The 22,676-nt window shown below is 44.2% G+C and overlaps 10 protein-coding genes across 10 annotated transcripts; 4 read left to right on the forward strand and 6 right to left on the reverse strand.

Moving 5' to 3' along the window:
• Nucleotides 1-284: 284 nt before the first annotated feature.
• Nucleotides 285-3,874, reverse strand: N7483_008003 (uncharacterized protein; the record flags this gene model as incomplete). Its single annotated transcript, XM_057091440.1, has 11 exons — nt 285-1,433; nt 1,480-1,942; nt 1,994-2,087; nt 2,143-2,386; nt 2,436-2,553; nt 2,607-2,734; nt 2,788-2,891; nt 2,941-3,116; nt 3,164-3,261; nt 3,310-3,541; nt 3,591-3,874. 11 exons carry the CDS (start codon nt 3,872-3,874, stop codon nt 285-287), a joined length of 3,090 nt encoding a protein of 1,029 aa, XP_056946181.1.
• A 1,556-nt stretch (nt 3,875-5,430) lies between these two features.
• On the reverse strand, nt 5,431-5,619 carry N7483_008004 (uncharacterized protein; the record flags this gene model as incomplete). Its single annotated transcript, XM_057091441.1, has 1 exon — nt 5,431-5,619. The coding sequence occupies one exon, from the start codon at nt 5,617-5,619 to the stop codon at nt 5,431-5,433; it is 189 nt and encodes a 62-aa protein (XP_056946182.1).
• A 1,655-nt stretch (nt 5,620-7,274) lies between these two features.
• On the reverse strand, nt 7,275-8,444 carry N7483_008005 (uncharacterized protein; the record flags this gene model as incomplete). Its single annotated transcript, XM_057091442.1, has 7 exons — nt 7,275-7,367; nt 7,426-7,596; nt 7,660-7,712; nt 7,758-7,905; nt 7,984-8,028; nt 8,104-8,338; nt 8,392-8,444. The coding sequence occupies 7 exons, from the start codon at nt 8,442-8,444 to the stop codon at nt 7,275-7,277; spliced, it is 798 nt and encodes a 265-aa protein (XP_056946183.1).
• A 278-nt stretch (nt 8,445-8,722) lies between these two features.
• On the forward strand, nt 8,723-9,567 carry N7483_008006 (uncharacterized protein; the record flags this gene model as incomplete). Its single annotated transcript, XM_057091443.1, has 3 exons — nt 8,723-8,793; nt 8,845-8,876; nt 8,999-9,567. 3 exons carry the CDS (start codon nt 8,723-8,725, stop codon nt 9,565-9,567), a joined length of 672 nt encoding a protein of 223 aa, XP_056946184.1.
• A 126-nt stretch (nt 9,568-9,693) lies between these two features.
• N7483_008007 (uncharacterized protein) lies at nt 9,694-10,035 on the forward strand (the record flags this gene model as incomplete). Its single annotated transcript, XM_057091444.1, has 1 exon — nt 9,694-10,035. The coding sequence occupies one exon, from the start codon at nt 9,694-9,696 to the stop codon at nt 10,033-10,035; it is 342 nt and encodes a 113-aa protein (XP_056946185.1).
• Nucleotides 10,036-10,643: 608 nt separating this feature from the next.
• N7483_008008 (uncharacterized protein) lies at nt 10,644-11,789 on the forward strand (the record flags this gene model as incomplete). The annotated part of the gene is made up of 1 exon (XM_057091445.1): nt 10,644-11,789. One exon carries the CDS (start codon nt 10,644-10,646, stop codon nt 11,787-11,789), a length of 1,146 nt encoding a protein of 381 aa, XP_056946186.1.
• A 584-nt stretch (nt 11,790-12,373) lies between these two features.
• On the reverse strand, nt 12,374-14,715 carry N7483_008009 (Hsp70 family protein; the record flags this gene model as incomplete). The annotated part of the gene is made up of 9 exons (XM_057091446.1): nt 12,374-12,736; nt 12,807-13,020; nt 13,090-13,223; nt 13,279-13,381; nt 13,440-13,701; nt 13,749-13,821; nt 13,881-13,925; nt 14,008-14,522; nt 14,616-14,715. 9 exons carry the CDS (start codon nt 14,713-14,715, stop codon nt 12,374-12,376), a joined length of 1,809 nt encoding a protein of 602 aa, XP_056946187.1.
• A 391-nt stretch (nt 14,716-15,106) lies between these two features.
• Nucleotides 15,107-16,453, forward strand: N7483_008010 (uncharacterized protein; the record flags this gene model as incomplete). Its single annotated transcript, XM_057091447.1, has 2 exons — nt 15,107-16,010; nt 16,083-16,453. 2 exons carry the CDS (start codon nt 15,107-15,109, stop codon nt 16,451-16,453), a joined length of 1,275 nt encoding a protein of 424 aa, XP_056946188.1.
• A 122-nt stretch (nt 16,454-16,575) lies between these two features.
• Nucleotides 16,576-17,340, reverse strand: N7483_008011 (uncharacterized protein; the record flags this gene model as incomplete). The annotated part of the gene is made up of 1 exon (XM_057091448.1): nt 16,576-17,340. The coding sequence occupies one exon, from the start codon at nt 17,338-17,340 to the stop codon at nt 16,576-16,578; it is 765 nt and encodes a 254-aa protein (XP_056946189.1).
• A 1,656-nt stretch (nt 17,341-18,996) lies between these two features.
• On the reverse strand, nt 18,997-19,919 carry N7483_008012 (uncharacterized protein; the record flags this gene model as incomplete). Its single annotated transcript, XM_057091449.1, has 2 exons — nt 18,997-19,156; nt 19,357-19,919. 2 exons carry the CDS (start codon nt 19,917-19,919, stop codon nt 18,997-18,999), a joined length of 723 nt encoding a protein of 240 aa, XP_056946190.1.
• Between the last annotated feature and the right edge of the window lie 2,757 nt (nt 19,920-22,676).

Here is a 22,676-nt window from a genome sequence, read left to right on the forward strand (position 1 = left end):
TTAGTCTGAAGCAAATCATGAAATTTAAAGCACGAATAAATGTGATGTGCTTGCAGCGCGCTATTTGAGATTTTTAGCTATAGCCATAGAAATAGCCCGAGAGTACTACGAATTACATGTAACAGTGACTCACAGCCCCATTCCTGCATCATGATGTCGTGGCGGGCTAAGAGGCCCAGAAGTACATCCATGGATAACGTGGGTCATGAACATGCAACCAGTGATAGTAGAATCCGATTGCTGATAAATTGGGCTGTTCTCTAAGCTTCGACCCAGTATCATTTCTAAGTTGGAATAGAGATTTTGGCCATGGCAGCTGGGAAGAACGGATTGTTCCAGAAAGCAGCGCATGCCCCCTGAAAGTCCAATTCCAAATCATACTCTGCCAGCATGGTGATGGCATCGTCCTTCTTCTGGATATCCGCACCTAGTTTAGCCGCCTTTATTGCATCAGATGCCTCCATCGAGCGTTTTATCCGTTCCAACCTGGGCTTCTCCACAAGCACCCACTTGTAATCGGTCCAACGTTCAATGTGTGATGACATAAGTGCAGTCCGTTTCTTAAGCTTTTCCTTATGGGCCTCTTCAAAAGCAGCCGCTATGGCTTGTGCTACTGCAGCGAATTTGCCCTCTTGAGCCTCCTTGGCCTCCTTGGCGAGCTTTTCGGCTTTTTCTTTCTGCTCTGCTTTGAACGCAGCCACGGCTGCCTCCCTCTGGGTGATGATGTTCTTTTTATTTTCCTCATCGCAGTAATCAATCTGGAAGATCATTTGTTCAAAGGGCACGAATTGGTTCATGACCTCCTGGTGCTGGTCCCATTCTGTCTTGAGCAACTCGTACTCCCGTTGCGTCTTTCCACTGACCTTCCCAAGGATATCGTGCACAATCTTGTCATGCTCCTCTTTTTCTGCCTTGTATCTCCTCTTTTCGTCTTCAAAGTCGTCAAGCTTCTTGTAGAATGCTTTCAGGCGCCTTTCAACTTCCGGGGTCTTCTGCCATGATGCCATGTTATGGTACTGGGGGCCAGGCCAGTCTGGGCTAAAATCAAATGTTCCGCGTTCATACTTTGTGAACTCAGGCTGGCGAGGTTCCCGAGGCTCTTTGGGCAGGACGATTTTCTGCATCATCTCTTCAATGTCAGGCTTCTTTATATCATCGATGTCTTTGAATCGGAAGTTGGATACATGGGGGATGGTGGCGCCTTGGAGGACATATGAGAATTCTAGCGCTACCATGCTGTAATCCTTGACTGGAGTGTTCTTCTTTCCGAGAAATTCCACCATGACATTGGCTGCTTTTTCTTCCTCTCCGTACAGGAACAGGTTGGAGGATTTGTCACCCCCGACCTGGAGAGTGAACAACGAGGTGGTTTTTTCGTCATCCTCTCCTTCATTGACTAGGTACTGGACGGGGTATTTGACGCCATATTTGAGCTGTCGGATTAGTTTAATTCTGATTTCATGGGACAGACTGTCTTACTCGAGGGTAAATGATGCCTTCTTCACCGGCCTTTGTGCTCTTAACCAGCGAAATGTTTGTCTGACCCGCCGTCATGGGAATCCCAAATGCAGTACCGTATGGACGATACCCAGCTTCTTTTGGTTTGAGGGTCACGTCTGAAATGAGCTCCTTCCCGTGCAGTAGGAGGGAATGAGGATCTATCAAAGCTGGATCCATATGCGAATGGGCTATATGTCTTCCTTCAGGCTGGCCAAAGGAGAGTGTCCTTTTGCCGTGCTTGGCATTATCAGGCTGCAGATGAAGCGAAAAGCCGACAAGGGTTTTTGGGTCTGCGTTAATATGGAGGATGTTCTGGACCAGAGTAGGGATGTCTTCATAGCCAGGGAGTTTGCCGATTAATTCGTATATGTTGATAACATCGTCTTGCTTCATCACTCGCCAGTTGTAGAAGGACGTCACAGTGGGACACCATTTTGGCGGGCTATTCAGTCAGCATATCTTGCGGACTCTCATAGATAATCTTTTAACATACTTATTGCAGAAAGTTGTCTCTCCTCCATCAGCCGACCAAGACATAGAGTGCGTCATTTTCTTCTCGGTTGAAGTCGTCTGACTACCAGAATTCTCTGTATGGCTGTAGTTGACCTCTGCTTGAGCCCCCCCACCCAGAAACTGACGCACTAGCTGCTGCCTTGAGCGTCTTGGTTTTCTCACTCAGACTAGCTCCAGCTACAGAGTCCGATTCATCGATAGAAACCAACTTGCCTCCGAGTTGGACATTGCGTGTGAAGAATACGCCATATCTCTTCTCAAAGCGGTGCAACTCTTCGAGGGTACGTCTGTGTCGCAGGCTTTGAATATCGGCTTTACATTCATTGCTCAGTTCCAGGGTTTCCTCATTCAGAATCAACTTCACTCGAGGAAACTATCAAGCAGTCAGCACTAGAAATTAGAGATTTCATATTTGCTCTCACCTCGTAGACAACATGCATATAATTGGTGTCGTTGAATTTGGAGCTTGCACTCTTCTCATCGTTGCTCCAGCTGGCACCTCCCTTGGCAGCACCGCTAATTCCAAAGCCAGACCCTCCACTGTTTCACATTAGTTATCATCAAATATAGCCCTGGGAAGGATAGTTACTGACACAGCTACATCGATGGATTCAGCCGAAAAACTACTGGCAGCCATGGTTGTTTCCAGTGAACCCTTGGTTTCAAATACCCGGACTTGAGATGCATCTTTGATGTGGAAGCGGGGAATGCGGAAAAGGTGCTACATATATTAGCTTTGAACAGTATACCAAGAAACCTGAAGAAGAGCGGTACATCTGTCGGTTCAATATTAAGATCACTCAGCTGCCGCTCTGCCTTTTCAGTAATAGTGAATGTGATATCATAGTCCGGCAACCTTCTAGGTTTCAGGGCGAATGCTATAACTGTTAGCACGAAGCAAAATTCCGTAAAATCTCAGGTAGATACCGGAATAATAAGCCCTCTCCACATTGACGACGTCAATTCCAGGCCGTGTAATATCCTTCTGCCCAGGGACTTTGATGATCTGTTCCACTGGCCCCTTTTGCAGGAATTGACCGGAAAGAAGGTTGTTGTTGCGCATGACAATGCCCCATTCTTTTTCGGTCATGTCGGCGGGGTAACTATTAATTAGATTCTAGAGCTATATCAAGGGAAGTGAGAGACTCACATAATACTTCCACCTGCCTCCGCTGCCCAGCTGCTGTTAGTAAAGCTGGAGGTCAGAGGCGCTCCAGCTAAGGCTGTTGCGAATTCGACTTTTGCGGCCTAGCCCGTTAGTAGCTATGCTAGAAGAACAGATAATATTAAACTTACATTAGAAAGGTCAAGGGGCTTTTTGACGAAGGCATCTACGTTTGGGTCCAAACTCTTCTTTTCCCTCTCCTTGGTGAGGACATAGATGTTGTGTTTTGTCGGTCTTCCATCTCCGTTCCCAGCGTTTTCCCCATCCGCAGCTGGAGTGTTGGCATTCTCCTGGATATAATGATCAAAGGTAATGTCATCAGTTACTTCGATTCCACCCTTGGTGCAGAATGGTTTATTCCGACTAACAAAATTGTTAGCATCATTCACCCGTATAACATATGAAAACTCACTCAGCCTTCTCCAGATACCCGTTTTTCAACAGATAAGCTCGGATAACCCCCAGTGGGGAAGTTGCCAGCTGCGATGGAGTTGGTGCCAGTCTACCACCGGGCAGCAGCTTTGCCGTTCCAGAATCATACTTGATGACGGTCAGTTGGAGCTTTCCGTCTTTCTCGGGAGTCTCTTGGTTGTTGTCTGGTGCAGCATCGGTGATTTCGTCGCCGTTTTCCCCATTGTCATCTACCCTCACCCGGGAAGCAACTGGCAAGACGCGTTTTGCAAAGTTGTCGGACATTTGAAAATGAATTGAAATGAATAGTTGTGATTTTTCTTTTCTTCATCCATGTGCGGGAGCACCTAATATACCCACTCAAACACAGCTGAGAGAACCTGATGGAGCTTTGGTGGCTGGCATTACCCTGAGAGAGCTGATCATGCACTTTAATCTTGCCCGTTCCGGCGATATTATGGATCATCAGAGGGCCGCTAAAAGCGCCTCAATTCCCGCTAAATCGATGAACTTTTTCAAATTGATACGAACACATCAACTGTCACCCCACTATTCGTAATTTAGACTATACCCCTTTTCGTCGTGAATTTCTTTTCCTTTTTTTAGGTCTACAGGGTGAAGCCTGTGGGCCGGAAATTATAGGGGACTTTAGGCTATCATATGGGCTTTTTTATTCCCATATAGCCTCAGTATAGGCCTATACCTTTGCCTGGAACTTGGCACTTAGATTATTATCTAAATTTCGGTCCAAGAGACTGCTTGATTATTGAAAATCTGTGTGTACTAGAAAAGGCCTCTATAATTTATCATAATTTATAAAAGTCATTTAGAAAAATAGACCCGTGGACATGATCTTAATTTAGGTACGTAATACCCTACCTAACATCATATCCTAGGCCATGAAATAGCCTACCTACTTGACAAAAGGACAAAAAGGGTATAGTCTAAATTACGAAAGGTGGGTTGATGAATTACGCGCTGGTATCAATTTGAAAAAGTTCGTCGATTTAGCGGAAACTTGAAGCTGAAGGAAAAAAAGGTCTGTGCTTGTAGTATTTTAGTGGCAAAGACTCTCCAGATGTCCCAACCATCCTCACCACGTCCCGATTGCATCCCCACTTAGCAGCTTCAAGTTTGCCTATATTACAGTAACACGTGTGAAAAGACCTAATGAAGTGGATATAATGTGATCTCGGCTACTGATCCGGAGATATTCTCCGTAAGGTTTATCTGTGGTCAAGTTCCTTGGCAGTGATCAATGTGTGTGGGATGATGAAGGTAAGTCTAACCAGAGTGTTATAAGGATCTAAGTAATACGGTTAGGGCGCTTTAGGTATCCACATACTAAGGTCACGATTTTAATTGAATATATGGATGTGTCTACTAGTAGAGCACGCCAACCTTGGAAGGTGTATATCCATGCCGAACCGCCCAGGCGTGGGCGCTAGGTGACCATGATCATTGGCAACTAGCAGACTTCGCAATTATCGAGTACATTGTAGTCAAGTATCATCCACAGACACTCTTTTCGCTGGGACCCAAAAGGTTAAGCTGGGTTCTTGCTCTGGGTTAATGCCTGAAGTTCTGCCTATGAAGGACAATTTCAATGTAGTTGACTTTAAATTGAACTTTCCGATGATCATGATGATTTTCTGGCCAAGCTCCCATCCTTCGGGAGTTTCAATAGACGTTAACCGGAATTTAGGGTGTCTTTCAGGTACTGGTCTGCTCTCCGTCGGAATGGAGCACAAATATGGGCCACCAACGCGGATATCTTCATTGTGAAAATGGTCAGATGTTAGTTGACCTTCATCATGACTGCTCCCTAAGGAGCGACGCTTTCATCCATCATTGCCCATTTTGCCCTCTTCATCGTTAAAAGTTCCACCTTGACGCTTGCTTCTATGTCTCTCTAGTGACTCAGGATCCGGCCGCTCTCTGGCCATTCGGATAACTAGAAGAGATGCGTATGACAGTTCATGGTCGGACCCACGGGATGCAGATTGTGTAAGTATCCAGATGATAGCCATTTTTGGGAGGAGGAAAGCTCTTTTTGCGATGATGATGATATGAGGAGCCAGGTTTTGTGTGTTGATAAGGTCGGTGAACCCGGAAGCTGTGAAAGTAGAAGATGGAGAGGTAGGGTTTTGGAAGAATAGAAGAGGAAGAAGTTGGAGGAGGAAGGAGTTGGAAGAGGGAATTTGGAAATTTATAGTGGGAAAGATGAAGAAGCTAGAGAGTGGAAATATAAAACTGAAATAAGAGAATAGCAAGAGAAGTGAATAGTGAGAGAGGAGAAAAGTAAGAGAAATGAAAACAAGGTTAAACATTTGAAGTGAGAGAAAGATTGAAATAGAGAGATGAAGTGAGAGAAGAAGCACTTGAGAGAAATAAAGTCAAGATCTAAGTCATTTAGTCCGACTCAAGAGGGCCGATCAAGATAAGACCTCGGGAATCATTCCACACATTAAGCCACTCCAATAGGTTTAGCTATATTTAACCTTTTAGGCTTGAAACTATATGTTTATCATGGGACTTCAAGTTAAAGCTATTATAATATACTCACTATATATTACGAACCAGGCAGAACCAGCCTTCCAGGCCTAGTATGAAGCATTCGTTCAAGATCGATCTTTCAAATGATCAGCAGAACTTGAAAATCATAACTTTAATTCTGCATGAATCTGTATACTACCTACCTGGCGTATAAACATTGAATAAGCAGCATTTGATATCATTCCAGACAATCAATTGTATATGTAATTTTGAGTATTGTAGTATTAATTATAAAACAAATCAAAGCCGATCCATGCATCACGAGTAACAAATTAGTCTATCAACTTCCCAATCACAAATAAATGCACGAAACGAATATTCAAATAAAAACGCAGACAATTTAAAGTATGAGATAGCCATGAGAAAATTCTGTAGATAATTCTATAGAGCTGAGAAAGTCCAAAAGAGTTCCCTCGCAAGGCGAGTCAAACCTTCATATACAGAACCACCTGGGCACTTAACTGTATAGCTGACTAGATTGATTAGCGCTTAGCCAAATGGGGTTACTCCTCATCCATTCCAGACTCATACAGAATCAAGTTAACGGGTCTCTCCGGTTCATCCGAGAGCCCAACACCATGCTATCTCTGTGTAAAAGAGCGAAGGAGACAGGCTATTGCGAAAGATTGCCAAGATCGAGGCATCAAATGCTGCGATATTTGCGCCCGTGAGGTGGAAATTCTAAAGGGAATTTGTGATCACTGCAGTGACGAGATTTCCAAAGTAAATGAAAATTGTTTTCAAAGTGGGCTTTATAGGGAATAGCCCATTTATTACGAACCTCTTGACCTAGAGTCTCTATAATATAGGCGATATAATTATTTGAAGATGCCATACACTCTTCAGTTAGTACTATGGTGGGTGACCATATTTGAAACCTGACTGTTGTATGTTTTTATTTTTCTTTTTTGATTCGCACAGAAAAAGAAGTCCATCAGTATTCAAATATTTGAATTTTTTGAATGATTCTTAGTGTCTTTGGAAGATTCCAGAGGTATAGGCAAAGGGTTAGGACTAATTTGTCCAGGTTTGGATGCATGTGGATCGAATAGGTAACAATAACAAAAAAAACATTGAGATTGAAATGATACTCGGAGATGACCAAAGTGATGAGCCTCAAACGGCTTCGTTAGAAGTTGACGTTCTGAGTTCCAATGTGCTGGACCCCTGTAACATTGTTTAATATTTTGCCATAGTAGTTGTTGGTATTACCGCCAGATCGCTAGTTATGATTTTAGTGATAGGTCTAGAAAATTTTCGAGATGGTATACGCCACTTACCACTGGTGGTTTGGATTTTCCATTATAATGAAGTAGTTCCAGTATCTTTGCCTTGACCAGCCCATAGCCGGGATCATCCTCGGAATTGATCATGCAAATCTCGGTGTGATTAGCGCGAAGCGGTAGTATCTCTCCAAGTCCGAAATAAGCCGCAGATGATTGTTCAACGACCTAGTTGCTTCCGAGTCAGTAAATTAATTCTGTGATTCATCAGAGCTGTTTGAAGAGGCATACTCTTATCTTGTAGGTATCAAGCTCTTCGTAGAAAAAGACAACTTTGATCTTTTCTGACCCATCGTTGCGTTTTCATATCACATCAGAAAATGCACTACCCAGGTCTTTCAGTTCTTGCGAGTCTAGTTTGAGAGATTTGAGAGTCCCTGCATCTGTCTTTTGCACTGTTTCAAAAACCTTGCGGATGAGATCACCCCACTTTGCCAAAACTGAGCCTCCAAAAGGTGTGCCCAATAATACGATACCCTTTACATTGGTCGCAATAGTTTCGACGGAGTCTCACACGGAACCCCGATCTCCAAGCACGATGGCATTCGCACATACAAGACCTCCAAGACTATGGGCCACAAGCAAGATGGGTCGGTTGGCCTGATTGAAGAGTTATGAATTTCAAATTTCTCTTGCGATAGGGAAGCCTGGGAAGGGGCTGGGACGACGGCTTACAGTCTCTGGTGTGCTTCGCACCGTGGTTAGTGAACCACAAAGACTGCGAGCGACATTTGTAAGACTTCCTTGTGTGACTTCTGTGGTGTCCGAGTGGATAATAGCGGAGTCGTAACCGAAGCTCATAATTCTAGAATCTGGAAGTTCGGGGGCGAGCAGGTCTCGAGGCCACAAAATCCCACCCTTGGTCCAAGTCTTCTCACGGTTCCCACGCAGACCGTGGACAAAGACTATACTGTTTGGAAGTTATAATAGGATCCAAATACGGTCCGGAGAAGGGAGACTTACTCGAATTTTGCATCATCTGGTGAGCTGAACGTAGACAATCCGTACCGCGACATCTTCAGTGATCACTCAAATGGGAGAGTTGGGCTCAGAATAAGATGCAGCTGAATGTGTATCGGAAGCGTGACTCCTCGTGAGATTGAATGTGGGGGATAAAAAAAGATGTGATATCTCATTTGCATTACCAATCAAGCTAATGCACGTGGTTATCACACTCTGCGGCTGAGTCTTCCCCTCTTCCCCTTCAACTTGAAGGTCTTAGCTAATATGTGAGTCTGGGGGCAGCTACAAGAGCGCCAGGAAAAAAATATCAGCTGATATAATCTTGATCATTATGGCCTTTCAAACTGCGCACCACAATACCGGCCTTGTGGTAAACCAAGCCCATAACGTGGTGATTCAGGAGTAGGAGTCCTATCCCACATTCTTGGCCTGCTTGTACTAACCATGCGCTAGGCAAAACATCACATACGTTTTAAATGACGAGAGTCCACATATTTCCCAGACTGCAAATTTCCAAGACAATATATACAGAAGCTGTGTTAATGTTGGCGACGGAAATCTTGCCTACTCATGCGATTAGATATGAAGGCTAACATATTTACATTAGGTATTTCGGTAAACAAAAGCTTCTTCAGTGGCTCACACTATGAACGACACAAGAACGTTAATCCTCCACGAACCAAAGACACATGCAGATGGTTCTTGAATCATTTGACATTTCAGGAATGGCGACAAAGGGGCCGTAGCGACGTCTTATGGGTCTCTGCTGACCCCGGCTGTGGCAAATCCGTTCTATCAAGATCCCTGGTTGATGAAGGACTAACCCACAATGGATCAGCCACAACTTGCTATTTCTTCTTCGAAAGTAACGAAGATCAGAATCAAATAACAACAGCAATTTGTGCGTTACTGAATCAATTGTTCTGTCGGGGAAGGGGAGAGAAGCTTTTCCGAAAGTTCGCCATTGAGGCTATTGAAAAAGATGGGGGGAAATTGAAGGACAACTTTGGATTGCTATGGGATCTATTCATTTCTGTCGCCTCCGATTCTGCAACTGGGGATGTAATCTGTATTCTTGATGCACTTGATGAATGCCGACAACCGGATCGCAATACTCTTATGCTTCACCTAAAGCAGTTCCATGAGAAATTCGCCGACAAGTGGAACGAATCTTGATATTCTTTGAAATTCCTTGTAACGAGTCGCCCTTACGGAGATATACAGGGGAGCTTTGGTGGCAAAATCATCCGGCTCGCGGGCGAGAAGGAATCGAGAGGAATAAGTCAAGAAATTGCGTTAGTGATGGACAAGGAGATAGACCAGATTTCTGCCGAGAAGAATCTGTCCACTGAAACCCGAGAGAGTTTCAAGCTTCGATTTACTGAAATTCCCAATCGGACATACCTTTGGTTGTATTTGATGCTGGAGGAATTGCGGACTTGCCTTGGCAGCTCAGAGAAGAAGCTACTACGGGTGATTGATCGATTGCCCATAAGCGTTGAGCAGTCTTATGAGCAAATACTACAACGGTGCAACGAGAAGAATGAGCGACACGCAAAGGATCTTCTGGAGATTATCGTTGCCGCACGTCGACCTTTAACACTGGGGAAATTGATATCGTTCTGGAGCTTCATCCGAGTGTGAAATCATACAATATTCTGGATCCTGAAGGCAAAGAAAACAGAGAGAGCTGGATTCGTGAAGCAGGAGGCTCATTTGTTGTCATATTTGAATCTAGCGTGCATCTCATCCATGAGACGGCGAGGGACTTCTTACTCCAACAAACCGCGAAAAGGACAGCAAGTCACGGATGGAAAGCCTCTATTTCCTTGGACAATGCGCACTTTGTTCTTTGCACAAGATGTATCACCTATCTACTTTTCACTGGTTTTCGGAGGAATAAGACCGGACTGCCCCTTTCAATCTATGGAAGACCACCAAATCCATGCACTGAGCTTTTGGAATACGCTGCAAACAATTGGTTTTTCCATATGCAGAACGTTTATATCAGAGATAGCAAGTGGATTGACAAAGCAGCCAAGCTCTGTGAACGGAAAAGCTCGACCTGGATCTGGTCATGCCAGTTTCAAACCGAATATGTTGGACTCTGTCCAGGAAGCTGGAGCCAGTCACCTGTAAGCATTGCAATGCGATATGGGTTACTACAGGTCATGGACCTACTCCTCAAAAAGTCCACAGTAAATATAGCAGAACTGGTCTTAGAAGCAGCGGGATTATTTCATTTTGCAGCGATGGTGGTCGCATTTCTGCTCGACCGGAAGGGAGCGAATATAAATATCACCGAAGAGTTGGTCCAGGCTGCTCTAAGGAATCCGACATGTTCAGCAGAGCTGATAAATACTTTACTGGATCGTAAAAAGGCTCCTTTCAGGATCACTGAAGGAATAGTCCGAGCTGCGCACTACGAAGATATCAAGATTTTGCTGAACCGAGGAGCGAAAGTGAAGATCACCAAAGAAATAGTCATAGCCTCTAAGGGCAATAGATCATGGCTATCACCAGACGCATCTGAGGATACAACCAAAGCTTTGATTGACCAAAAGGATTTAAACAAATTTATCACTGAGCAAGGCTTCCTGGAAGTGTTTCGGCAATGCAGTGCCGATGTGGTGGAGCTCTTACTCAACCGAACTGGGTCATATTCTCAAATTACCGATGACCTGCTCGAGGCCGCCTCGAGCAATCTTGATGGATGTAGAATTCTTCAGCTTCTGCTAAAGTGCACTGGATCATGTCCTCCGATTACGGATGAGCTGCTCAAGGCCGCTTCGAGCAATTTTTATGGACATGCAATTGTTCAGCTTCTGCTTGACCGAGGAGCAAATGTTGAGATAACTGAAAGGGGATTATTAGATATCTTAACCCATTCTTCTGGCTCAGTATTGACTCTCCTGATCGTTACTGGAAGGCTGAACTTGATTATTACCAAGGAAGTGATCAATGCTGTAGCAGAAAGTTTCTACGCGCTTCCTATAATGGAAGGTTTACTCGATCAAAAAGGGGTGGATATGACAGTTACAGATGAGTTCTTTACAGCAGCTTCAAAGAATCCATCTCAGGGAGGGAAAGTCATGAAGCTATTGATCGAGCGAAAGGGAGCAGATATCCATATCACCGAGGAGGCAATCAGAGCCGTCGCTAATCACCCAGCATCAGGAGAGGCAGCAATCAAACACCTCTTCTATGGAAGAGGAATTAATTTAATGAACGATGAGGAGTTGAAACTGATCCAGAAGATATCTATCTTTCCACCAAGAGCAGAGGCAGTGATCAAATTTTTACACGACCTTAGAGGGACAAATATTGTGATTACCAAGGAGATGATTTTGCATGTTGCTCAATTTCCAGCATCTGGAGAGGAACTGCGCAGGTCGTGAAGATCCTGCACATGTGCGTAATAGAATATACATAGCATTTCTTATTCATAATTGGGTCTCTTCTAACATTCTTGAAGATTTATATTTCCAACCCACATAAAACGCCACTTATCTAGCCTCCAGGGCTACCTTGTTCCCATGCTGACGGACTCGGAGATTTTTTACAGTTGTTAAATTACAAGCCTTCAACCTTGGAAAATGTTTCAAACAACACATTTCAAATGTTACTCTCGCTGATCATCAAATGGATCAGTTATTTGATGCTTATGTATGCATATACTTGAATATTAGCAACTGTATGAACCGATAATTTGTTAGGATAAAAAGTTGAATAATAAGATGAAACTCTGGCTAGATACTTTGTTTGGTCTCGTGTTTTCTGGGCTCTTGAACACTCTAGTATGCTTGTGCGAGGAATAAAATCAAATAGTTGGGTATTGAGTGGTTTCTCATAGCTAATCCTTGTTAAGAATGATCTGCATGAACCCGCACATTCTTCACGTTCCGAGTCATTCTGTCAGATCAGGAATCTGATTCCAGACGACTTAAAAACACAAAAAAACAGAGAGACAGTGGTCATTAATCTAAGCTGGCATCCATTTTACCGTAATTGGCTCATGTTTGTTGCTCCTCACTCGCCTATCCTTCGACCAAAGTTGAAACGAGAGATCAGCCGGCCCAATTACTACCTTCACATCGAATGATGTTCTCCACCACGCCGGGTTTCGGTTATACCAGTGTCGATCTTTCAGTTTCTTATCCACGTCCTCTATGCAGATGTCCAGATCGCAAACCTTATTAGTACCTGGCTGGCTGATACTATCCGGTAGTCTATCAGATGGTAGGCTCGACATCACAATCTGGACCTTCCATGGCTTGTTCTCCTGGCCTTGATTCATCTTTAACTGAAAGGGCCTTTTCAGTCCCGTGTAAGGAATAGGCGTTCCCTATATTGGTCGTTTAGTGACACCGACTCATATATTGTCTGATGATTTTGAGAAGGCTTCGGCGACTTACCTGGATCACAAGCCAGTCAATCTGACCAATAGCAAATTTCTTCTTGTCACGCGCATCAAACCGCGAAGGCTCCGAGGAATGTTTTGAAGGATCAAATAACTTATCACAAATGATCCCATAGCTCATAGGAGAGCATCTAGAACCAAACATCACGACACCTTTCTTGAGTTGTTGGACTCGGTCCAGGACTAGTCCATGAACAACGACAAGTTGCCTTTATCGCGTGAATTAGCTATGTTTCCATTTCAAGGCCTTCCAGCAGTTGGATTTCTTGGAAACTTACGGCTCGTCTGCAACAAGAATTGCCATGCTGTGTGCGTTATAATGCGGGTTGGCTTCTGATTCGGCATATCTTTCCATCAAACGTGTTCGCAGATATGGGGAGCTGCCAAACCCTCCGGACAAAATCAAATAGCGCTAGAAAATTGCTGGATTAGCCAATGAGCCTTGCTAATAGTTGAGGAATCCATACTATTTGATCCTGAGGGTACTTGACTGACACATGACGTATTTGCTCGTCAATGAGACCACACATCGCATCGATCTTGGTGTCAAAAACACTCTGGATGTCAGTCCTTTTCAACTGTTAGTTTGAAATCCATATATAAGTCATAAAATATTTGTCATGCTTGCCATGCAATACTGATTTGCCCATCAGATATTCCTGCTTCAGGCAAATCAAAGTCCGAAGCCAAGTTGGGGACATCAAGCTTCAAGTATGGAGTTAGTGTGACTTCACTCCCAAATGCACATTTGAATCGTTGAAAGCGACCGGTGGTCATTGCCCATGCTGTCTCAGCAGGGGGAAGCCGCAAATGGTCCTGGGCATTTTCCAACTTCTTTGTCAGTATTTCGTGCACATGTCTATCAACGAAAACAGAGCCGATCGGGAGTCCTGTAAGTAAGTTAGCGCGAGTTTTCTTCATTGGATCTTATTTTTACCTTCGACCTGTCCCATTTGCTCAAGTCTTGTTGGTTCACCCAGGGAGGACATGAGTTTAAGAACATTGACATCCTAGATATGGTGTTAGATATGTCCACAGGTATTCATCATTTTAACGTATAATTTCTCACCGTAGTACCACCACCTGAATCACAGACCAGAATGGTATCTCCTTTCTATATCATCAACACAAGTCAGTTATATGGCCAAGAGAGCACCAATTGTCAGCACTTGAAGAGAATATCTCAGAAATCTCACAGTAAAGTGTTCCCTAGCTGAATATGCCGCAGCAGCCTCGGCTTCTGTCAATCCAATCGAGACATGGTGATTCTTTTGTTTAGCACTGATCGCACGTTTCAGCAGAGTTCTAGTTTCCTCCACCATTCGCACATCCTTCCAAGTTGTCGGCACACTGAAAATGAACTCCACTTGACGAGATTCAAATTGTGGAACACTTTTCTGAAACTCGAATATCACATGTTGATAGATACAATGGATGTAATCTGAGAACCACTTTTGAGCTTCCTGACGACTTGGCTCGCCAGGATAGTGTCCACGATAATCCGCTGCAAGATGCAATTTGAAATACTCTCGAATTTCGGTAGACTCATCATCATAGTTGCAGGCAAATCCCCAGTTTCTGACCGAGTTGGATCCTTTTTCGTACTCAATGCATGTGGGTACTTTGTTAGCAAGCTCTCCGGGCCCCTTCCCGGGCCAACGCTGGATGGTCTTGGGAGGATGCCATTCGGGACCAGATGAGTATGCAACACCTTTCAATTTATTAGCATATATGGCAAAGTAGATTTGAATACACTTTTACTACACTCGGATCAGTAATATGGTGCAAATTCCAGGGGCAATACCTGTAAATGTCATGCCAAAATCAATACCAACGACAATATCCGGACGAAATTCATTGTCCAGATCCTGAGATCTGAGAACAACCACTTCCTTCTCATCCATTTTTGGCAGTTTGTAAAGTCCTGGCAAGTTCAAGAACTGTTGTCGTGCAGCTTGCGCTGGAAAGGCACCTTCGGTTATTCCTTTGGTTTCCCCTGTTGTTTTTAGCCCCCAATTTGGTAGCAGAGACCTTCATTTTAATGCAGCCTCAAAATAACACCGTGCTCGGCGCTAAATCATGACTGCAGGACTAGCTTCATTGACACGAGTTTTTTAGTCTCAAAGCAATTAAAAGGTGCCATAAACTATCCCAATTTTAGCCTGTGTCCGGGCTTTGTGCTAGGTCCTCCAGCTGAGTTTCGAGCTATGAAATACAAAACATCCTTCACATAGTCGGGGGGGATTTCTTCTGTTTCACGATATTTCAAATTTCAGACAAACCGTGTTCCTCGCAATGGCTTCATCTGATTTTGACATTACGGGAATAATCCTAGCACGAGTGGTTGAGAGCTATGTTTCTCCCTCATCAACGCTCTCAGAAACGCCAGCAACGCCCACAGCAACGTCCACAGCAACGCCAGCAGCAACCACAGAAACACCAGCAGCGGCCACAACAACACCAGTAACGACAGAGGTACCAACAGTGGCAGCGACGACATCAACAACATCTCCGACTATCATCAACACTTTCACGGTAGGAAGTGCTATGGCCAGCGCAAGTGCAGCGGCAAGCGCAAGTGCAAGTGCTATCAGTGATGCTGTCCACAATACCTCCAACAAGGGTTTCAGCACGGGGGCCCTGGCCGGAGGGATTGTGGGAGCGTTTGTAGGAGGCTGCTTGATCGCTTTTGTGATCGCTTCTCTTCTCTTTCGCAAGAGAAAACCAGGAAACTCAGCTGGTGCAGGCTCCTACGGTTCTGCTTCGGCAGCGGAAGGAGGAAAACCGGTCGTGTCATACGCAACTAAAAATGGCACTGTGGCTTCTGAATCTTTTGGACCTGCGACTGTGACTGCGGCTTTTGTACCTGAATCTGCAGATGATGGTACGGTTTCCAACAAAATTGAATCGTTGTTTGATCAGATCAGTCTCCACATCGACAACTACTACGTCCGCCTCGCTTCCAACCCATTGCTCACAACTGAGGAGAAGGAGTCTTTAAGTCGCTACAATTCACCTTTTGTCCCTGAATCCCTGGCTTCTCTGCTCTCGGTCGGAAAACCTCAAAGAGCTGCATTAACTCATGCGCTCGCCTACGCTTTGCTGGAGGCTATTCGTCCTGCAAGCGACGCTGGCTCTTTGCTTCCAGCATGCTTTAGATGGGGCCCTCTTCAGGATAGTCTTGGCCATCCCAACACCGGTACGTTATTTCTCACCCTCGCATCTTTTCCCTCCTAGAAAGAACACCACTGACCGATCATTGTGATTGCAGCTCAAGACGCTGCTGCCTTCAACTGGCGCATGTTGACATCGCAACTGAACGCCTCTGCCGCCTCAGCTAGGGACGATCAATATATCAACGCTTTTGTCGCAGAATTTACGACCACATTTGCCACCTACAGAAATGGAGACTTCCCTCAATCCGAGCAAGTGGCTCATTTGACTAGCGTGGTTAAGGCAGCTTTCGAACTTGGAGTTTGGCTCTTTGCCCAGCCATGCACATTCAAATTCGATTGGCAGTCAGGCAGTACTGGTGAAAGCCAGCTCGTCATCTTCCCCTCTGTGCTCAAGGTTTGCGACGAACGCGGACGACGACTTAATACTCCCCAGATGGTTGTCGCAGTCAGGGCAACCAGAATTTAAACGTTGGAATGAGAAATGGTGGCACGAAGGTTCTGATCTCCAGGTCAAATATTTGTAGTAAATGATATGATGTCCATAGCTTTGTGAAATACGCCGCATATCCAGAAATGAGAGTTGTGATGCTATACATCAATGCGATCGGGTATTCCAGGTTTCTTGAAATAATTACTACCTCGCGACCCTTTATTTCGACGCCACGCAAGCATATCACTCATCTCTTGACTGAATGAGCTCAGCTCAACCGTAGACGCGACCTCAAGTCCAGAGGAATCTCGAGTGCTATGAATAGGCCCCTTTGGCGGTGGATACACCTCGAGCCCACTATCTATCCCTAGCTTAGGCTTCAATATTACATCTTCGTATGCTGGCATCTCGTGAATAAGTGTCACGTCATTTATCCCCATCTCATGAACCATAGTCGGTTTTGGAGTTTCAAGGTGTTCGAGATGGTTCAAAACACCTGAGAGTGTACTGTGGCATGCCGCCATTCGTTGTATTTCCTCTTTCGCTTGTTCATGATCGTATCGATTTCTCCATCGCGACTCGCTCGGAATGCTCAAACTTGCATTTCCCATTCCTCTTTGTACCTCCACATCTCGAATAACATTGGTAACATCTTCGAGGACCCCATCGATCCAGGTTTTCTCGCTAGGTTGCAAGAAAGGAGCTTTAAGCAGTCGTAACCGCTTCGCTCCACGGAGTTGATCAAGGATCTGAGTGTGGGTTTTCTGGTGTTCGCTTGAATGGTCGTTGGAAGATGTGAGTTGAAGATCTCTCGTTGATAACCTCGAGACTGATGAACGGTGGCTATTGGTGCCTTGGATATAGGTTCTTTCTCTCTCCGAGGAGATTGATGATTTTGATTTCAAAAACCGCGGAAGCTTCATCGTGGCTGTGTTCGATGTTGATCAGGAAAAGTACGAGGTGGGCTTGGAAGTTCGGCCCCGGTTTTGGCCCCAATTTTGGCCCCGGGGGTCATGCACCTTATCCGACGCTCAAGTCCCATTGACAAGGATTCCACTCCGCACCTACGCGGCCCGGAACACATTCCTTTCTTCGTTTAGCTTTGCATTAGCGCTTTGGTAGTTTCATACGAAGTACTCTGGAGCTAATGTAGCATTATTCTACCCCGGGGCCGACTTGCAATCACATTCCAAATTGTCATGGTATCGCTTTCATTGGTCAGTTTATCTTCTGTTGGAAATGAGGTAAACTTTTGAGCTTACTCGTATCACATTCATTTATGTATTCGGAGGTCCTTTAGATGTGATCTCTTGTTCTATCCATTGACGTGGATGAGATTTAGGTCTATGGGTTTCGAAACGGTCACAACAGCCGGCAACAATCTCATGTTCTTTTGGAATGTGCAGCTTGCTGAAATTAAGAATGCCAACCTCTTCCAAACACTCCATGATGTTTAATGGCTGAATCTTGGAACTGGCACATTCCAAGGTTGTGCCAGTGTAGGAGATTAATCTTCAGCCGCACCTAGAGCTTATCCGCTTCCCCACCTTGCCTGCTTTTCCATGTAGCATCCAAATTTTGAAATCTTTCTTTTTTTTTATTTTTTATCAAGGGGTGTGAAAGGATTCGAGTGTCTCAACCCCTTGGAAAAGATGCTTCAAACCTTGTAAAGTTCATATAGGCAAAAATTGCCCTGTGGTCTGTCTCAATGGTTCCATAACTCAGTTGGTTAGAGTGTCATGCTAATAACGTGAAAGTCGAGGGTTCGACCCCCTCTGGGACCATTCCTTTTTACCCGATCTGCATCCGAAACGATGCAGTTCAATTTTGTTTTCGGGTCAGAGATTTTTTTGGCTAGGGGAAAAAAACAGAAACGGATATAGTATATCAGCAGTAGAGTCTTATTTATCGACAACTTGTAATTTTGAATGAGCGGCGGTGATTCAATGTTGAATGCCCAGGTACTATAGTCACAGTGGAGATTCTAACCCATATCACCCATATCATGATGTACTTACTTACCCTGGTATAAAATTGACGCTGTCTTAAGGCTCAGGGCTTCTTAAGAATAGTAGACCGCATTGAGGCCATACACCAGGCGCTTGGTACCATGTTGGGTGACTACTACTACCTGCCGTCTATTTAACATTGACTATATTGGATTGTTGCAATGATCAAGCGGTCGCATTCTTGGTCGTCAAACCTTGGAATCTCATGTCAAACAGGGTATTAATCACACCTACGAATCTCCCAAAACTTTGGACATTCATGGACTTGGACCATGTCTCGCCGCTTATTCCGTAACATTTGAATTGCAAATGATAGACCATGAAGGCTGTGATATGAATCATACTAAAGCCTAACAATGAATTCAGTAGCTGTTCAGAAGGGACCAAAATAAAGACTCAGTTTAATTCATATAAACCCGACTATCACGGTCTACTCAGGCGGAAAAGGGGAAAATGAACATGAAATGAAAGGCGAGAGAGCACTTGAGAGAAAAGAATGAATTGTAGAACAACGTAACAAACGTTGGAAATAGAAGGAGAGATTAAAGGGATCGGCAGCAATCAGTTACTTTACCAATGCCAAGTTGATGTGTCTCCGTCCCATTCATCGTCCATGGGATGATTGTCGTATCCATCAACCTTGGCAAGCCCAAAGTAATACCACCAGAATTCTGTCCATCTGCCCGGCCCGGGTGTAGACGAATCCCAATTTCGAAACCCGACCCAGAAACTATGAAGTAAAGCCTAGTTAGTTCTGCTGCCGCTCCAATTTTAAAAGGAAGAGGTAATGATGGATTTACAGAGTCTTGCTTTGAGCATGCCAAACCAAGTTAGTAGAACAAAAGGGGTCTGGCTCAATGCCAGCCGTACAGATTAGCCTACCATGCCTCTGGTTAGTGTCTATAAATGCCTCTTTAGAAGATAACTCACTGGAAGGTATCTTTGAACTTAGCACGGATCAAATTGCGCTCTTCCAAATCCAGACCTGAGTCCCAGAATCCAGTTGCCTCTCCGGAAGGACTACCAAGCCATAGTCCAGGAACAATCTGCCAGACAATGAAGGTAAGAAAGCCACCTGGGATCATTCCTGAGGCGTCCTGCTCAGATTCCCGATAACCAAGAAGGCTTGGAGTGAAGTTTGATGTTGTAATATTCTTAGAAAGGGTTTGAAATGCATGTAGCTCCTTGGGCTTGAATCGTATAGCCTGCTGGGCACGGATTTTTGGCTCGGTGTTTGTGTGAGGAATTTGGACGTACACTCGCATCATGGCACGTGAAGTGGGGTCATCGGCTTTGCTGCATGATAATTTGATTGCGGCATAGGATGGGACGTCCTTTCTTACATTTCGCTGGTCCCTCTGATTATCATACTCTTTGATGATCTCATTTATTCTCCACTGGCTCTCTTGGGGGGGGCTTAGGTGGATAATTTTTCCAGGCTGAAAGAGTTGGTGCATTGGACCCTGGTTGAACCAGGACCTTAGAGATGTCATTCTGATATAGTAAAAGGTGGCAGGGGAATTTTATGATGGTAGTAAGGAAGTAAACGCTATAATCCAGATGTCAAGATGATTCTCTACTGTAAAGCAGAGAGGGAAAGCTCTAAAGAAGAGAGAGAAGACTTAGAGAGAGAAATATTAAGGGAAACTTAAAATAGCCTTAGGGGAAAGAGGAAAAAGACATAGAAGAGAGGGGAAATAAAGATGGAAATGGAGGGTCTTAATTCTAATGACTAGTATTAATATTTAAACCTTTAAGTTCCAAGATTTAAATTACCACCTAGGTAATACTTAAGTAAATTCTTGTCAATATTAACTTAAACTTAAACCTTTAGGGCTTGAAATTTAAATGTTTAATATTTAATTCCTATATAGTAGTTATTATATTTATGTTAGTATAGATATCTGTGAAGGGCAGAAGCGGACTTGATTCAATCTACTCGGACCACGAACTGTGTACAAAAAGAAGCTTAAGGAGAAGAAGTAGACTTCGGGCACGATTCGTCAAGGAAGAGGAGGAATGTTATGGGTCACGTGGATGGTTGAGCTTTGTACAGGCAAGGCCTGTACTCTTTCAGGGATTCAGCCTGTGACAATATCTTTGGCTATCTTATTGGTTACTATATCCTATCACCTACTCTAAAAATATGATATTTAAATTCTGAATATTAGTCAGGCCAAGAGAAAAATAAACCTCACTCTTTGTATATTTCAGTCCACTGTAGTACTTCAGGATGTACTATTTAGAAATATGATATGATAATATATTACTGGAATAAAGCCATCATAATGCCTCCTCTATGACCATACTCTTATCTAGACTATCTTCGTACCATATAAGTCAACTTGCTTCATTTATTAGACATAAATGGCGATTGGCAGTTGGTTAGAGTGTTGAGACGGTAAGTAGCCGTAGGTCAAATTTCATTTAACGTGATTCCCAAGCGAGCGGTCCGCCCAAGCGAGCGGTCCGGCTGACTAGAAATCGCGTCGCGACCGCGTCCTACCATCTTCAACCACCCACCATGCCACCAATACGTTCTAAAACCTCTCGAAATTCTCTCGAACAAGAGGGAAGGATCTTACTTGCTATAGAAGCTATTCGGAAGAAAGATATCACCAACGAGCACGAAGTTGCACGTGTATTCGATGTACCTCGCTCTACGTTACGGCGCCGCCTTGCCGGCCATACTAATCGATCCGAAACTCGCGCAAATAGCCATAAATTGAATGAAAACGAAGAGAATTCACTTCTGCAGTGGGTGATCTCTATGGACATACGTGGAGCTGCCCCCGCCCAGCTACTGTCCAAGAAATGGCCAATATTCTACTCGCAGCGCGTGGCCAGGACCCCCCTCAAACTGTTGGTGAAAATTGGCTTACCAACTTCGTTAAACGACATTCAGAGCTTACTACTCGTTTCTCTCGACGATCTAATTATGAGCGTGCGAAAATGGAGGGTCCAAAAGTGGTTCAAGAATGGTTTAATCTTGTTTTTCAGACAATTCAAGAGAATGGTATTCTATCAGAGGATATCTATAATTTTGATGAGACTGGATTTGCAATGGGACTTACAGCAACTGCTAAGGTTGTTACTCGTTCTCGATATTATGGTCGACGATCACTTTTACAGCCTGGAAATCGTGAATGGGTAACAGCTATTGAAACAATTAATGTATCTGGATGGGCCCTTCCACCAGTGATTATTTTTAAAGGCAAAGTTTTGATTGAAGGATGGTTTAAGAACCTTCCACTTGACTGGCGATTTGAAACTAGTCCAAATGGATGGACAACTGATGAAATTGGACTTCGATGGCTTCAAAAACACTTTATTCCAGCAACAACTGAACGTACACTTGGAAAATGTCGACTATTAATTCTCGATGGTCATGGGAGTCATTTAACTCCCCAATTTGACCAGATTTGCAAAGAGAATAATATTATTCCAATTTATATGCCAGCTCATTCTTCACATTTACATTAACCGCTTGATGTTGGATGTTTTTCACCTCTTAAGTGTGCATATGGTCGGCTTGTTGAGAATCAAATGCGGCTTGGTTTTAACCATGTTGATAAATTTGATTTTCTTGAAGCCTACCCAATCGCTCGTAAAGAGGCTTTTTAAACCCAAACCATTCAAAACAGCTTTGCAGCAACTGGTTTAGTACCATTCAACCCAGATCGAGTACTTTCTAAGTTGAATATTCTTCTTCGAACACCTACACCCCCAGGTAGCCGCCCTACCAGTCAATCAAGCCAATTTTCACCTAAGACACCCCAAAACCTTATCCAGCTTCAACGGCAAGCTAGTTCAATCAAAGCTCTTCTACAACAACGCTCAAGAAGCCCTCCAAGTCCACTCAAACAGCAAATTGATCAAGTTCTTAAGGCCTGTGAGATTCAGATGCATTCAACAGCTTTATTGGAGGTTGAAACACGCAAATTACGTGCCGCCCATGAGAAGCAGAAGCAGAAGCGCAAGCGGTCTACTAGGCAGATACCTAATGAGGGTGGGATGACGGTTCAAGAGGGCCAGGAAGCTATACAGCGTGCTATACAGGTGGTTGAAACACCAGTTGCCCCTCCCGTACCGCGGCCCAGGGCACCTGTTTTACCACCTCAGCGAGCTAGGAGAAAGCTACCGACATGTAAAAAGTGTGGAGAAGAAGGACATAGATCAGATCATTGTGATATTTAGATAAATATTTAATATATTGGCGTTATGGTTCTAATAATTATAATTAAAATAGT

The sequence above is a fragment of the Penicillium malachiteum genome (assembly GCF_028827825.1).
Source record: "Penicillium malachiteum strain IBT 17515 chromosome Unknown utg000003l:1.0-4950554.0:1.0-4952489.0, whole genome shotgun sequence".
NCBI classification, from domain to species: Eukaryota; Fungi; Ascomycota; class Eurotiomycetes; order Eurotiales; family Aspergillaceae; genus Penicillium; species Penicillium malachiteum.